At 38.7% G+C, this 16573-nt stretch overlaps 1 protein-coding gene and 1 long non-coding RNA gene across 2 annotated transcripts; both read left to right on the top strand.

Moving 5' to 3' along the window:
- Positions 1–1857: 1857 nt before the first annotated feature.
- On the top strand, positions 1858–10939 carry dyrk3 (dual specificity tyrosine phosphorylation regulated kinase 3). The gene is made up of 3 exons (XM_057362455.1): positions 1858–2708; positions 3682–3797; positions 6314–10939. The coding sequence occupies exons 1-3, from the start codon at positions 2666–2668 to the stop codon at positions 7880–7882; spliced, it is 1728 nt and encodes a 575-aa protein (XP_057218438.1). The 5' UTR covers positions 1858–2665; the 3' UTR covers positions 7883–10939.
- Positions 10940–14656: 3717 nt separating this feature from the next.
- On the top strand, positions 14657–16148 carry LOC130571724 (uncharacterized). The gene is made up of 3 exons (XR_008965116.1): positions 14657–15150; positions 15310–15480; positions 15811–16148. It is a non-coding gene; the product is annotated as an uncharacterized LOC130571724 (long non-coding RNA).
- Positions 16149–16573: the final 425 nt, after the last annotated feature.

Raw genomic sequence — 16573 nt, 5'->3', positions numbered from 1 at the left:
AAATGTATTTGTGATTTTATTCATTAAGTGTAAATCCAACCTAAATATAATTACTACATGAACTATATTGACTGAATTAACTGTATATGATGTGCACATGGCACAGAGATTGAAACAGACTGTGAGGTGCCACCACTGTTGTCATAACTTCTCCGAACAAATAAGAACCAGCATTGAACAGTACACTCTTAAAATTAAATGTGCTTCAAAAGGTTCTTCGATGCCATAGAAGAACCTTTTTTATCTAAATGGAAAGAACCTTTAACATCCGAAAAACCTTTCTGCTTCACAAAAAGGTTCTGGCAAAAAGGTTCTTAAGATATGAAAAGGTAAAAAAGAAATGGCTCTTTAAAGAACATTTGATGAATGGTTCTTTGTGGAACCAAAAATGGTTCTTCTATGGCATCGCTGTGAAGAACCTTTCAAGCACCTTTATTTTTAAGAGTGTATAGTGTCAATAGTCAACTATTGCACATGTGGTGCACTGTGTGTTTGTGTACACATGAGACAATACAAGAAAAACATGTCCGTTACACTCGGTACATGTCTAAAAAACAGCGTTGCAGGAAAGTTGACCTTGCGGGTTCAACAGCATGCCCATACTTGGAAAAGTCTTGCGTTATACTAAGGGCACCCAGAAACCTTTCAAGTCACCACAAAAAGGCAGCAGTTGTGTGTGTCCATCATAATGTTGAAGACCCCCTCCTGAGATGCCATTAGACACACCCGTCCAGTCTGCTACTGAGAGGTCAACCTGCAAACAAAGTCAATATGTCATTTGAAGACACAAATAAAGACCGGTCTCGGTTTACCCTAAGACTGACAGCTAAGAATAGCATACTATAGCCACAGACCTGTTGTAAGCACACCTAAATTAGGTGACCTAATTTAGCTTGACATGTCTCACCATATCACCTCTGTCACCCCTGAATGTGCTCTTGTAGCAGTGTTGATGATCTATATCTGAGCTCTAAAGAGTTTGACAACGATACCGGACTAGCCAAGCCTATTTAATATATATGCAATACTGCTTAGGGTCGTTGTGTGTTGATATTTTTCACACTTACGTCGTGTTTACTTTGCAAAATAATAGTTTTGTTAAAGTGCTTGCTCTTTAAACATGTCTGTTCTAGCTCTAAATATTACATTTAAATTCAACTTAAATCACAGAAAAGTTGAAAAAGTAGGTATGGTAGTTTATAGATTGTATTCTATATAACAAACTAAAATAGACTTATTTAGTAGACATGTATTGATCTTTGTTAATGTTGATTAAAGTCAATAAGTATGTTCATGTTAGTTCACTGTTCATCAACCTAATGGAAATTTTAACGTTTTCCATTACAAATATAAACCATTCACTGTTTACCATTAAACCCATTATATTAAGCCTGGTTCCAGTGGGATTTAATGGTGTGCTAGAATTGTTTTCCACCAGATCCCACTAATACACCAACATTTAAACCAATAAAATTCCCATTACAACCATTAAATCCAGTAAAATTTCTGTGATTTTTTTAGGGAACTAATGTTTACATTGCCTACCTTTTTGTGTGAAAAGTATTAATAAAGAGCGGGGTTTTGGGGACTAAGAGGGACGTTCTGCCGTTTTCTCATTTTTCAACTTTCAATTTTAAATAAAAAAAATGACTGAACGAATGATACACGGGTTTATCTCTTCACGCCAAAAATAAATTAGATTTCTCAATCCATGACCCATTTAAAATTCCTCTCACGTTTATTCCCCCATTTTGGCTCAAGAGTCGGCTTTCGAGCCGGAATGGCGTTGTTGTGGCCGCGCCCCGGGCAGTCCCCTCACGCTCCCTGTCTGATGACGTCGCGCTGGGCGAAGCCGACGACGCTCTTAGCAACAAGCTAAGAAACCCCACATCTATGCGTGAGTGTAGCCAACGGGACAGAGCAGCAGAGATCCAAAACACTCAGACCTTTCGAGGACGAGCTTTGTTTCGTATGTCGACAAGGGTTCGGGGGGATTATGAGTTAAAACTCCCCCCACCCCTCGTTTTCTAATAAAAGCAAGTTAGGCTCGCGCTATCCGGAAAAGAGTAAGCGCTAGCCTAAGCTTTAGCTGGTCGTTGGATCGTGCGCTTTGGCTGGGATGACTCTTGTGATCAAACAAACAACACGATATTCCAGAGGAGGAACGAGCGGAGATCCACATTGGTTTAGTGCTCGGACTCAATGTAATTGTGGTTTAGGGAGAGAGTTTATATTTCTGCTTTGATTCTCGCAGAAAGAAACGCTTGTTGCAACTTTGAGTCTTCATCATCGACGAGGAAGACAGTGGAAGCCCGACCTTTCCTCACTTACCATTACCTTCTTTTGTCTAAAGTTTGTTTGTTTCATTTGTAGAATGGAAGTGTAGATGTCTACCAAGATTGCAATACAGGTGGTCAAACCGATAAGCCAGACGAAAACATCTTAAAGGGGATCATGCCTCAACCCTGCAACACTGTGAAGTTGTTGTCAGTTTCTTTGGACATTTGTAAAGCTTCTCATCGGATACAAGACTGTTGATATCCCACAAGTGTTTTCAAACCCAAACGACGTTTTCCCCATCAAGCATGCGTTATTGTTTTGGATGGATCTAGTACAAATATTTTTCAGAGGAAAAAGAAGAGTTTGATGTTGACTGCGTCCAATCATGATGATATTGAGCAGAAAACCAGATGGCCCCATAACTGCAGGTAATTATATCCAGTTAATATGCAGAGTTTCTGAGTTTGCAGTGGCTAATCTGGCAGAGACTATTTGAAGACAGCTGGATAACAGTGTTATTTATGAAGACAAGCAGTGCATGCGTGTTATTTTAACTATTTTTGGTGAACCTACCGTAGTGAACAAGTTTGCGGACTTTTTCTTTTCCCTATTGTAATTCTGCAACGTCAATTGTCGCATGTCAATACTACTGAATGCATTGGTGACTAGAAAGAATATACCACATTTTAATGCGTCAAGTGTTTGTAATACGTTCGTAGTATATAACGGTACTATAACATATAAATGGTGCATAAAATATGTGCTGTTCATTGTTTTGTTATTCGGTGCTCATTTCTTCATCCTTACTGGAATACAGCGTACTGTACCCATTGTTGTCTATGCAAAAGTACTCCAGTTATAAAAAAGTGTAATAATATAATAATGCAGAATTTTGGAAACTGTTAAAACTGGAATGAGTCCTAAAGACTGGTTTAATATGTAGCCACCTGCGACTGTCTTTTGTCTGACGCACCTGTAACTTGGTTACATGCTTCCCTAAGGGGATTTGTCGTGTCTCAGATGGGAAGCTTGCTTCTTTTACTTTATCCTTGTGTATCTGTTACTTGCATCCTTATGTATCATTTTGTGTAACAGATGTATTGGATGAGGCAAACTATTATGCAAACTTATCCTATGGTTTGACGGCAAAAATTGAGAAAAAAGTCTAACAATGTAGATACAACTCTCTATTGCTATTTTATATGATAAATATACATATATTATTCATATAAAACAGTGTAATATTAACAGTTTGTATTCTACATTTTGCTTGTCACACCACAGGACACATGGACGATTTATGTCAACGATCTGTATTTTACTGCAAAAATGTTCTGTTGCGATTTAAATGTGATTCTCAACATAATGCCATGCTCATATTATGGTCGTATTGTTCCACAGCTCGCCACGGGGATGGTCTGTATGACTCCTACATGCGAACCGATCATGTTGTGAATCAGGATGCTGATGTGAATGGACAGAGTCCCTCCGGACTGCCTCCCCTCCCCAAACACACGGTAAGTTCTGACTTCCTGTTTCCCCAGTGGTGCCCATGACTTTCTGGGGTCATCCTTCCTCAGTCTCATGGTGAAACTATTTCTCTAGTGCATGAACGGGAAACTGCTTGTGTGCGGTAGTGTATTGAGTAAGTGGGCTTGAAAATGTTCCATAGGTTGCAAAATGTTGCCTTGTGTGCTCATCCTGCTGAACTTGCTTGTATAGATTTGCACAGCTGAGCCACTAAACCACAGAAGAGGGCATGTGCTATTGCCACTTGTGCGTTTTGGAACGTCACTTATTTGGAGAAGTCTCCCCCCCCACATTCTGCTGATGGTGCAGGTTCAGTCTGTGACACATGAGTGTTTATTGTGTTTCACAGCTTGTGTAGCACACAAGGTCAGCGGCTCAGCTGTGTGCATAGTTTTTTTATTATGTAATAACACTCAGTTTAATAAATGATTATTTTACACTGCATGGGACAATATCAGGTTTTCAAACCGAGCACATTATACCTGCAGTTAGGTCCATGTAGCTTACAGAAGGATGCGTCATCATGGAAAAGAGGAAGTAAGGGATATGATAATCCGATTCTCTAGTCAGATCTTTATTGTTATGCAATAAATAATACACTGTACGTACTGGACCTGGTGGCATTAATTTGGTTATAAAACTATATCATATATAACTATATATAACTAACTCCAGCAAATAATTAACCAGTGTTTGGTCTGTCTTAAAGGAACAGTTCACCCAAAAATAAAAATTCTGTCTTCATTTACTCATCCTTAAGTTGTTCCACATCTGTTTTAATGTCTTTGTTCTGACGAACGCAGAGAAAGATATTTGGAAGAATGCTTGTAACCAAACAGTTCTAGGACACCATTGACTACCATAGAGAAATTACAATGGTAGTCAAAAGTGCCCCAGAACTGTTTGTTTCCTACATTCTTCAAAATATATTCTTGTTTTTTACAGAAAAAAACAATAGTTTTCCCACTATGGTAGACAATGGTTTGAAATAACTTGAGGGTGAGTAAATGACAGAATTTTTATTTTGGGGTGAACTGTCTCTTAAAGTACTCGATACCCGAACTATAGTGAACAACTTTGATTTATTGTCCTTTGTCACTTCTACACAACATTTCACTGAGATCATAAACTGTACTTATTGTTTGTAGTACTGTTTTGAATAATTACTTGAGTATATAAGGATGTTTATGTGATTGATAGCTGATGTCTGGGATGCTGCAGCTGTGTATTTGGCTGCTCTCTGCATTATCCGTCAGTTCCCAACACACATGAATCTATTTTCGCCCAACTCCTCAGAAATGTCATTCCATGTCCCTGCCCCCACTAACACAATTGGAACAGTTTTCGAGGCAGTGGGTTCACCTTATACTTTTACATATGTGACCTAATTTTAATCTCTTGTCTTGTCTTCAGTTGTCTTTGGATGTTTTTCTTTTATACAGAGCCAAAAGGGTTTAACTATAAATCTTTGATAGGGAACTCGTCAGTACAAATGGGACTTGGAGCAACCATGGTGCATTAAACATTCTGAATGTGAAAGATGGTTCTTCTATTCGCATTCAGTCAGCAAAGCCCACTATAACTTGTGGTATACTTATTATGTAAGGTAAATGCAAATTTAATTATATAGTTAGTTTGAGTGGTAATCTCTCAACCATGTAAAAAATGCATTCTAAGCGCTATGTTTGTATGTTAGGTAAAAACAACATGGTGCGGTCATACTCCCTTCCTTAAAGGGATAATTCTCCCCAAAATGAATTATTTATTCACCCTCATATCATTCCAAAAATGTATGACTTACTTCTGTGGAACACAAAAGAAGATATTTTGAGAAATGTCTCGGTGGTTTTGTGTCCACACAATGGGAGCCGATGTTGTTTGGTTGCCGACGTTCTTCATAATATCTTCTTTTGTGTTCTGCAGAAGAAAGAAAGTCAGTTTCGATATGAGGGCGAGTAAATGATGCAAGGATTTTCGTTTTTGGGTGAACTGTCCCTTTAAACCAAACATGTAGATAGGTTTATATTTTAATTGGTTCTCCATAGTGTATTTTGAAGAAAACAGCATGACTGTTTCCAACAATTACAAATAGACTCTGGCCTGTATAGGTTTTTCCTGAATGCCCTGTAAGTATAGAAACAACATCCTGTTCTTCTAGTTTCGTGGTCACGTTCCACTGTGCATTCTCGGTCACTGAAATTATCACTCGTGCATCAAATCCCCCTCCTCTCTGAACCCGTGTTATTCTCAGGGTTACTAGGCAGCTAATCAGCTCTGCATGTTTACGTTATTGATCATTTAACACTGGCCCGATAGAACCTCAGACTAACATCATATTGATTTCTGTCATGCTCTGGAGCTACAAGTGATACGAGGTAGCCAGCCGTTCATTTTTTTACTTTCATTATTAAGCCTTCCTAATCCTCAGTGTTGGCTTTAAAGTAGGAAGTTGTAACTAATGACAAATTATAATGTATACTAAATTATCTCTTTCCTTCTTAAGGGTGTCAACAAGCCTACAGTGAAAGATCTAGGGACCCGAGGAGGGCAATTGAAGGTGAAGTACGTTTACGAAGACACATACAACCGCAAAATCAATGGCACAAGTCAGGTACCCATCAAGCCTCAATCTGCGATCACCAAAGAGAGAAGTGTGGAGAGCAACATCTCTGTGAAATCCTCAGAGAGCTCAACAAAAATCCCAAAGCTGGCCACCCCGATGACCACGGAACAAGCCCTGAAGCAATACAGGCAACAGTTGACTACACTGGAGCAGCAGGAGATCCACAGCTATCCGGAGATCTACTTCGTGGGACCAAACGCCAAAAAAAAGCAAGCCGTTGCAGGAGGCACCAACAACTGCGGATACGACGATGACCAGGGAGGTTACATCCACGTACCTCACGACCACCTCGCCTATCGCTACGAGTTCCTCAAGGTGATCGGCAAAGGTAGTTTCGGGCAGGTGGCGAAGGTTTACGACCACAAGTTACAGCAGCACCTCGCCCTGAAGATGGTGCGCAATGAGAAGCGCTTTCATCGGCAAGCTGCTGAGGAGATCCGAATTCTGGAGCACCTGAAGAAGCAAGACAAGACGGGCAGCATGAACGTTGTCCACATGTTGGAGAACTTCACCTTCCGTAACCACATATGCATGACCTTCGAGCTGCTCAGTATGAACTTGTACGAGCTCATTAAACGCAACAAGTTCCAAGGGTTCAGTCTGCCGCTGGTACGCAAGTTTGCACACTCTATCCTCCAATGCCTGGAGGCTCTCCATCGCCATAAGATCATCCACTGTGACCTAAAACCGGAGAATATTTTACTCAAGCAACAAGGCAGGAGCGGCATCAAGGTCATTGACTTCGGCTCTAGCTGTTTTGATCACCAACGCATCTACACTTACATCCAATCCCGTTTTTACCGCGCACCCGAAGTCATCTTGGGCTCCCGGTATGGGATGCCTATAGACATGTGGAGCTTCGGTTGCATTCTGGCCGAGCTTCTTACCGGATACCCTCTGTTTCCTGGGGAAGATGAGGGCGACCAGCTCGCCTGCATGATGGAGTTACTGGGTATGCCTCCTCAGAAACAGCTGGAACAAGCCAAGCGTGCCAAGAACTTCATCAGCTCCAAAGGCCACCCTCGATATTGCACAGTGAGCGCACTCAGCAACGGCACGGTGGTGCTCAAAGGGAGCCGCTCTCGGCGAGGAAAAATGCGAGGTCCCCCGGGTAGCAAGGAGTGGGTGACGGCTCTCAAAGGCTGCGATGACCCAACGTTCATTGACTTTCTGAAGAAGTGTTTGGATTGGGACACTACTACACGAATGACGCCGGTTCAGGCTTTAAGACACCCATGGCTCTACAAGAGATTGCCCAAGCCTGTACCCGGTGGAGAAAAGTCGATGGTGCCCAAACGCATCACAGAGCACAGCACCTCTTTACCTACCATTATCTCCAAGGTACCGCCTGTCATGGGCCCAACCAATAACAAACTGCGGACCACCATGATGGGGGACTCCAGTGGAAGTATACCCTTACGTACAGTGCTGCCGAAACTCGTTTCATAGAGATTCCTTAGCTTTCAGGGATATTTGTAGCAGTTTTAGAAGTGGATTTTTTGAGTGTCAAAACGGTTTTGACTTAAAAATTTTAATGAAGTGTAACATACGAAAAAAACAATTTTATACAACATGTTATACTGTGTTTTTATCAGATGGGCTTTGGTAAGTTGTGCGAAATTTCAAGTTGTTATCAGGGCTATTTTTTTTACCGTGGTTTGGAAAAGAGTGCTTTTAAATGAGGTGGGTGAAATTTGGATGCTGACTGCTAATAGTTCTTTCTGAAGTTTGCACTACTTCTGCTGAGAAACACTTAACTTGCATCTCAAAGGGCTGTTTTCTGTCTCATTCTTAAAATGTTTGAAAAGCTTTGAGTGAATTCTTAAAAATTTAGTTCTCGCTGTAATACTGAATTAAAACACAGAGGAATCGAGAGTTCATAATCCCAAATATGTCCCATAGTTGATGCTGATATTTCTCCCCACAACACGTGTGTCCCTAGAATACGATTAAAGAAAGTTAGACAAGTTTGTGAGCGGTAGAGTTGTGTGTTACAGTTACCTGTCACCTGTCAAGACTACAATCCTATCCGGGGGGGGGCATTAGAAACGACGGGGGCTGTTTCGCAGGTGTTGCAGGAGAGTTTTTATCAGTGCTATATTGAAAGATGGTGGTCAGGTTTCACTTAAAGGCTATGGGCGGTATCTCATATTTGCCTGTATGGTGAACAGCGTGTTTCCCAAAGCTGGTCGGGTGGAAGGGAATTGCACATTGGTAATATTGTCAATGACTGTGTGTTGTTTGCTCCGGGCAGTGACAGATGCTGAACAAATTGGTGTGAAACGTGTGTCGGAGTGAACTTCATACACATGTTCAGTGTGTTTACAGGGACTCCCTCGGTCTTTTAAACCTCAACCATGAGCACATTTGTATTGTCTTGTTTAGCCTGCAGCAACTACAGTAATCACTATATATACAGAGTCGGGGAGGGTGAGGAAAAACGACACGACCAAAGTGCAAACAAAAAGCCGTTCCCATCCCCCAGAGCGTAGCATCAGGATACAGAGAGTGAAACTGATGTTGTGTGGTCTGGTGTATCTCTGCAGAGTGGTCTCCTTTCTTTCGCTATCACTCTTTCTCAGTCCTTTAGGTTTACACGAGAATCCTATTTTGTATACAGTCGAGCACGCAGCACGTTCACCCACCTCTTGTGCGATCCGGTCTGCACTTTGAGTATTTCTTATTAAAGGGCCTCTGACAGTCTGTTTGTAAGAAAGATATATGCATTTGGAAAGGGTTTTGGTCATCTAATGTAAGCATGTTTATTGACACTGCCTCACTTTTTCTAGCTGTGAATTGAACACTGAATGCTTTGAAACTAATAGTTGGTAAGACACTAATCTGCTAAAGGACTGTGATAATGCAAGGTGCTTAACCCAGTGGCACTAACAGGTGTATGCAAAGTCTCTGTGTGCTACCTGGACCAAGGTTGGAAACAAGGAAATGTCTTCGAAAACAACACAATATTGTTTTACTTATACCTGCAATACGGCAACAATCAACTAGCTTCTTTCTCAGGTCTTAACCTCATTGTGTGTTTTTAGCTTTAGAAACATTGGTGCTTCAAATTACATCACAATTTTCGGTCCTCCATAAAAAAATTCCGATCATAATCATTTTGGGGTTCACTCTTCGAGGTTGCAGTGGTTCAGCTTGGAATGCATAAGGAAATATTTCAGTTATTGGAAAGTATCCAGGCAAATGTGGTTTCAAAAATGTTGTTTGTCTACCTCCTTCCACTAAAGCTTGTGAAAATCTTTTTTCTCTGTTCGTCTCTCTCGAGAGATCACTACCGCACAAATAACAGCGTCTCGCTTCTGTATCCCTGCCTGTTTTCATTAGCATGAATTTTTCACCAAAGCACCCGCTCACGTGGCTATCTCTCTCTAAAGTTCGTCTCTGTGTGTGGAAATCCATTTCTGTGCCTTTAATTCAACACTTGACTAAATCATCAAGGCTCAGCACGGGATGGCTAATGTTTCTCCTCCAGAATAATGGTCAGGTTTTTGTACTACTATTATTTCACCCTTTTATAGAGTTTTTACTGTTCATGTTTTTAAAAAAGAGGTAATGGTGTATTTTTTCTGTGATGGTGTTTGTCTGACTGTTGGCCATGTGCTCCAGAGCATGATAATCACAGAAAGCATAAAAATATGTGATAAAAAGGAGTAAAGGACAAGACTTTCGTAATGATGGTGTGTGTAAGTAAACAAATGAGCTTGTATTAGTTTCTTTAAAAAAAAAAAAAGAAATAAAATGGATAAATACCTATTTTAAAGTTTGAAACTTGTCTTTTTTCTGTCTTGTGCCGTTTTGTGGACATGTGCACTTTGAAATTACTTCAGGAAATGTAAACCATTATGGTTGAGTGTAATTCCAGCCCTTCAAAGGCAAATCAGTAGGTTTTTCTTGAGAATCATGTATTTAAATGGATAATTCACCCCAAAATGTTATATTCTAACTAAAGGTGTTTTGAGAAATGTCTCAGTGGTTTAGTGTCTATGGATGTCAATGGTGGCCAATGTTTTTTGGTTACAAACTTTCTTCAAAATATCTTCTTTGGTGTTCTGCAGAATGATAAAATAATTTAATTTTGACATGTTTGCTGTTTTCATGCTTCATTTGTATTTCATCACAAAAATATGCATAACATCCAGAAGGCATACATTTGTATGTGATAACTGTACAGTATGGCTAAAAAATCCTTTCATGTTGTTTTTTGACTGCCCCAAAGGTATGTCCATTTCATCAGTGTGTGATTGAATATGACTCCATATATGAACATTGTGTGCCAGAAGTCAAACCAAATCAGACAGCCAATGTGACTTGTGAGTATAATCCATTTCATGTGGATTTGGTTATGCTGTTTCAATAGCTGTTTTGAGGCTCTTAATGATTTAGACTGCGCTTTCCAGGCAATATTGGCATGGCTGAATGTTTAGACTGGGGATATCCCAGTAGATTGAACAATAAAACAATAGACTGTTGGACGTGGAGTCTTTTGGAAAACACAGTGCTTGAAAACACTGTCACGAGAGGTCAGAGTTGTGCAATATTTATTATGAGGCAAAATATGAAATTGTCAGGCTACTTTCACGAAACTCCAGTTAAGTCAAGCGTGGAAATAGCAGCAGAGATGGCAAACCGGTTTGTAGGTATATTTGCATGCGATTACATCATAATCACATAATAATGCATAATAATAGCTCAATGTTTACATGCTCATTGAGTTCTCGAAGTTATTAAAGTAGATGTGTGTGTCATAACGCAAGGTTGTTTTAGTTTACCAAAATTAATTCATTGAAATCGCATAAAATATTGACCTAACAATTTTCGGAAAAACTTAACTAAAAGAAAACCTGAAATGTTGTTAAAAGTTTAAAGCACTAAAATTATGATAATAAACAAAGACATAAAATAAAACCGATCTAAAAAATAAACAAATCAGTTATAAAATGACAAAAGCATATAACAAAATTGCTAAAACTTTAACTAAAATGAACATAAAAACAACATCTAAAAATAAAAGCTCATTTTAAGTATTAATAACACTAAATAAAACTAAAATCGAAACTATAATAACTGTCATAAAACACATAACATTAGCCTTTTTTTATCAAGATATAATTTGGAAAAATAAACTTTTGTCATAATTTATTCACCATCATGTCTTTGGAAAAACTGTATGTGACTATATTTTTCTGTGGAAAACAAAAGTAGATATTTTGAGAAATGTCTCAGTGGTTTTTTGTTCATTCAATGGAGGCCAAAGTTGTTTGGTTACCAACGTTCTTCAAAATATCTTCTTTTCTGTTCTGCAGAAGAAAATATTTTTGGAAAAATTTGGATTCTTGTGTAAACTATCCATTATAAATCTATCTATTCGCAAAGATATGCCATTTTATTTTTCAAAACTCTTAATAATTTGAATTTAATATACCCAAACCACACAGCTGCTTACCTTTCCTGTCTCTGTTACCGTCCACACATTTTTTATCTGTAGGGGTTCAAAACTTGTTTGTTTAAATGAAAGAACTGGAAATTTACCTGTTGAGCATCTATTAAAACTCTTTTATAATGTCAGCTTTATATAAGCAACCCCTCACATGTTTTAAAAACCATTTGTTGGTATATTGATCTTCATGTGACCAATGTGAATGTATGTAATATGTTAGAGCAGTTGTGAGTATGAATGTCTTGTTTGCGACATGTGAAGACAACAGTCTTCAGCACGTCCAAGCTGTCTTTGGTAGCCACTCATGCCTCATCTGCACTCCTTGAGATGTAGGTAGTGCGGAGTTTATTTAGTCCCACAAATTGACCTGCCAAAGAGAGCAGATTAAGTCAATCTCATTAAGGGTCCAACACACGGAACATATGACCCATATGGACTCATCAGCGGTCAGACACTGTGTGAATGGACCAAGATGTCGCACCTCTTTCCTCTCACTCTTTGTGTCATGGACTGTCTTCCCTAAAGGGCTTAAAGACTTAGTCCTGTGGCCATATGGAGCCCTCACAAAGGATTGTGGGCCAGCTGTTGTGATATGTTAGTAACTGTTCATGAATGTGACAGAAGAGCATGATAAAGAAATATGTTCAGTTTTCAAGGCTGAGGTGACGTTTTTTTAGGAATGTGAGTTTTTACAGTTTAAAGATGAAATTGCTTTGCATTTCCAACCGCAGATTTATTTGGATGTACTGAGAAATGTCTGATTATCTGATATATTAGAGTTTTCCATTGAAACAAACATCACTTCTAAGTATCATCAGGTTATTTTTATCTTTGAAGGAAATAGTCTTTTCTTTTACTGTAACCATAAATCCATAAAGCACAAAATGAATAATGTAAGACAACTGCTGTTATGATGCCATGATGACTTCAGGGTAATTCCAACAGTGCCTTCAATAAGAATTTTTTATTATATTGTCCTTGTTTCTTCATATCGCTGACATGCGCTTCATGCTATTACATGCCTTGTTTGTTTTGAGAGAATTTACCATTGATGTTATAAGCTTTGGTATGGTGTGTTTTAGTGTCATGCTTAGAGGCATAAACAGAGAAAGCTATTTTTACTCCCCCAAAAAGTTTGACATCCTATATAGTTTTTTTCTTCCATTTCAAGGCCTATTATTGATTTGCATTATTTTAGGAATAATGTTTTTATCATTTCATAATTATTAGTTTAGGATTCATAAGATTGCTAGTTTAAGTTGGTTTTATAAAATAGGGTGGGAGAAAAACACTGCCTGGATTGAAAACAGAGTTTATGGAGGCTCACCTGGATTTGGGAAGTAGCCAAACTGACAGCTTTCATCACAGCTGAATGAAATGCGTCAATGAAAAGTGAATCACTGATGTGTCATTAATTTTGCTGTCTCTTTCATAGGCTGATGATGCAGTCTATTTTGTCATTTACCAAAGCCCCATCATTACTGTGACAGACTGTTGTACGAGACAGACACATCTTCTTTTTCCACACAGCGTGTCTCATAAAACTGTGGCCTTCATGGAAAGTGAATTGGTTTGTCCCTGAATGATTTTATATATATATATATATATAATTGTTTAAAATATTTTATTGTCTATCTTTGATTACATTTTCCTTATTTCTTATGTTATGTTGTGTCTCCTTGTACAAGGACTTCTACTCTTTTTTTGTTGTTGTTGAGAACTTTAGATTCTGAGTTAAGTTTTTTTGAGTAAAAAGAAAGCACATTTCTACCAATATACCATTTTATTTGTATTTTGTTATTTGTGTTATTACTTAGTGTATAAGTAAATTGACTCATACTTAGTCATTCCCGTAATAGCACTTTATTGTGGAGTCCTGTTGTACATTTACATGTTATGTATAATTACTAGGTACCAACCCTGAACCTAACTCTAAACCTAACCCACATTAAGTACATGTAGTTAGCAGTATTTTTTTGGTTACGTACAGTGTAAAATAAAGTGCACCCATTCCGGTAGTGTTAGTCAGTTCAAGGTTTATCACAAAGTGAAAACTGTGATTATCATTACATAATGAAATTCTTATTTCAATTCATGTAATTAAAAATGATAAAACAGAGTATTGCAGAGATGACATATTTTTGTAGGCCAAAGCAGAAGTTTTCCCTCGACCCAAATCCTATGCATTTTCCCCATAGACTTCTGGAAGATCGCAAAAAATAAGATCTGTGATTAACAAAGGTTTATGATGCTTAGTTTACACCAGAAGTAAAAAGCTAACATGAGGTTATATGTCACCACCACCAAGCCTCCGACAACTTTTTCAAACTTTATTAAAAAGTAGAGATTCATTTAAAATGAGAGATTTGTGACCATGTTGTGAGATTTACTGTATATGCGCGATGACGTCTAACGTCCCTGCCAGGTTTTAGCAACTTGTTAGCAACCGCCGAGTTTAAGACACAAGCTTTAAAGAATCATGAGTGGCTATAACTGGTGTGTTTTATGTCATAGATTAAAAATGCAAATATTTAGAGGTTTTGTTTCAGGCAATTTACCAAAAAGCCATTCAAAAACCCATGTACTTTGGGGGCAATGGAACCAGAAGTGCTAAAATGCTAACTCACTTCCTGCGTTAGCATACAAAATTACGTCATCTCTGGGGTACTCTATTGTCAAAAGTGCCTCTAGTGAACTGTATTCAAGGGTAATGACACAATATGTCCGTATAAATAACACGCGTGTTGCATTATCGTGAAATACGTACGCCAAAGTTCGATTTTGTGTGCATAAATACGCCTATTTTTGCGTACATATGATACGCCAATTTAGCGCGAGTGCATATTAACCGGCAATTTGTCTTATTAACCTGTCCCCTAACCCAAACCCTAAACCTAATGTTAGCGTGCGTGCATATTATAAGCTCTAACCCAAACCCTAACAGTATTATTTTAATTATTTCAGTGTTTCCTCTTCATGTACGTTTCAAAATGGCTGCTCTCCAGCGAGGTGCACGCAAACATTGGCGTATCATATGCAAGCGAAATCGAACTTTGGCGTGCGTATTTCAAGATAATGCAACAGCGTGTTATTTATATGCAATTCATGAGACCGGGTTGTCCTGACATCTTGTATGAATACAATTCATGATTTTGTGAATAATTTTTTTCTTAAGAATCAGGACTGACAAGCCCTCTACATGTGAATTATTGTGTCATCTGTGGTATGTGCCACCATCCAGAAGAAGAGACATATTCAAAGGGTAGGTCTACATGAACTGTTACACTCATTGAATGTCTTTGTTTCCATACTGATAATGCTTTAAGTGTCAGCGTTGGGTTGGGGGCATACTTATTAAATCTGAACTCAGCAGCTTTGTAAGGCCCTGCCCTCCTTCACAAAGGCACTCATGCATTCACAGGCCGACACATGCCGCGCACAGATCCCCACAACTGTGGTGGCAAACGTTTTCAAAAGGTGGGGCTGCATTTGTCCCACAACCCCAACATTCCACATTCCAGTGCAATAGCCAGAGCTCTCGGTTACAACAGGGTCAGGATGAACCAGGGATTGAAGCGCAGACAAGGAAGAGGTAGCTAGACCTCTGTGTGACTAGACCTGAAGTGAGGGCTTCTTGTAGTTCCTCAAGAACAAAAAAACCACCCAAAATTTTTAGAAAGATTTTTTGTGTTGTGAGTTTTCAAGATAACTAAGTATTTAAATGTAAAAGTAATGCCCTTTGTTTTTTAATTGCAGAAAAATGTAATGGTAATGTGATAATGCGTGTTTAAAGCTTTCACTTTAACTATATAAATGTATTTTTTATTATAATGAGCTTCCTCGTATGTCAGTATCTACCGTCTTCTCATGTGCTCTGTCTCTTTTGTCTGTTTTTTGCTCATTTGTTTACGACTGAACTCAGCAGGCACTGAAATAGCGCATGACTCCACAGTCTCCACAGGAAAATGAGACCATGTTCCTCTTTTGGAGTGTCCATCTGAGGAGCGTCTGCCTAGGAAAAACTTGGGGTGATAGAATCACACCTTATTCTGAGTAAGAAAACTCCCTCTTTTTGTCTTTTTCGTGTCGAGACCCATAAAAACAACTTAGCATCTGCTCTCACTTTTCCCTCTTCCTGTCTCCCAAAAGTAATTTCCTCTCTTTTCTTTCCTCATTTTACCCCCTAAAAGGTTTACACTGACGATTGCTGTATTGTTTTATCAAAAGCGCAGTCTTGAAGTAGGTCAATAAAACATTGGGATGCAGCTTTCTAGACTACCATATCCTTCCAAAATAATCTTAATGTTTAAATAGCCAGACAATAGACATTAACAACCGACTCCACGCTTGCTGTCTAAAGTATTTTGTTGTCATGGCAACATTTTTATCCTGAAATGAATGAATATACATATATATTCGTGCGAACATGATGGTTTTTTTTCTTTCAGTCAAGCCAAATTACAAAAAATAGTGTAAATGATTCTATGATGAACCCCAGGTCTATATGGAAAAGAGTTTTGACACCATGCAGCACTGGGAACAAATGATGACTGCTGTGTATAATGCTGTTTACAAAAGAGAAAGAATGTTTGGACTGGAGCCGTTGTTCTTTCAGGAACAGGTTTAGTTTGAAGCAGTGTTCCTCTGCTCCTTTAAGAACAGAGTGTTCGAAATAATATACAACT

This window comes from Triplophysa rosa, linkage group LG20, assembly GCF_024868665.1.
Source record: "Triplophysa rosa linkage group LG20, Trosa_1v2, whole genome shotgun sequence".
Taxonomy (NCBI): Eukaryota; Metazoa; Chordata; class Actinopteri; order Cypriniformes; family Nemacheilidae; genus Triplophysa; species Triplophysa rosa.
The sequence above is the reverse complement of the archived record's forward strand: the minus strand, read 5'-3'. Positions and strand labels throughout refer to the sequence as shown.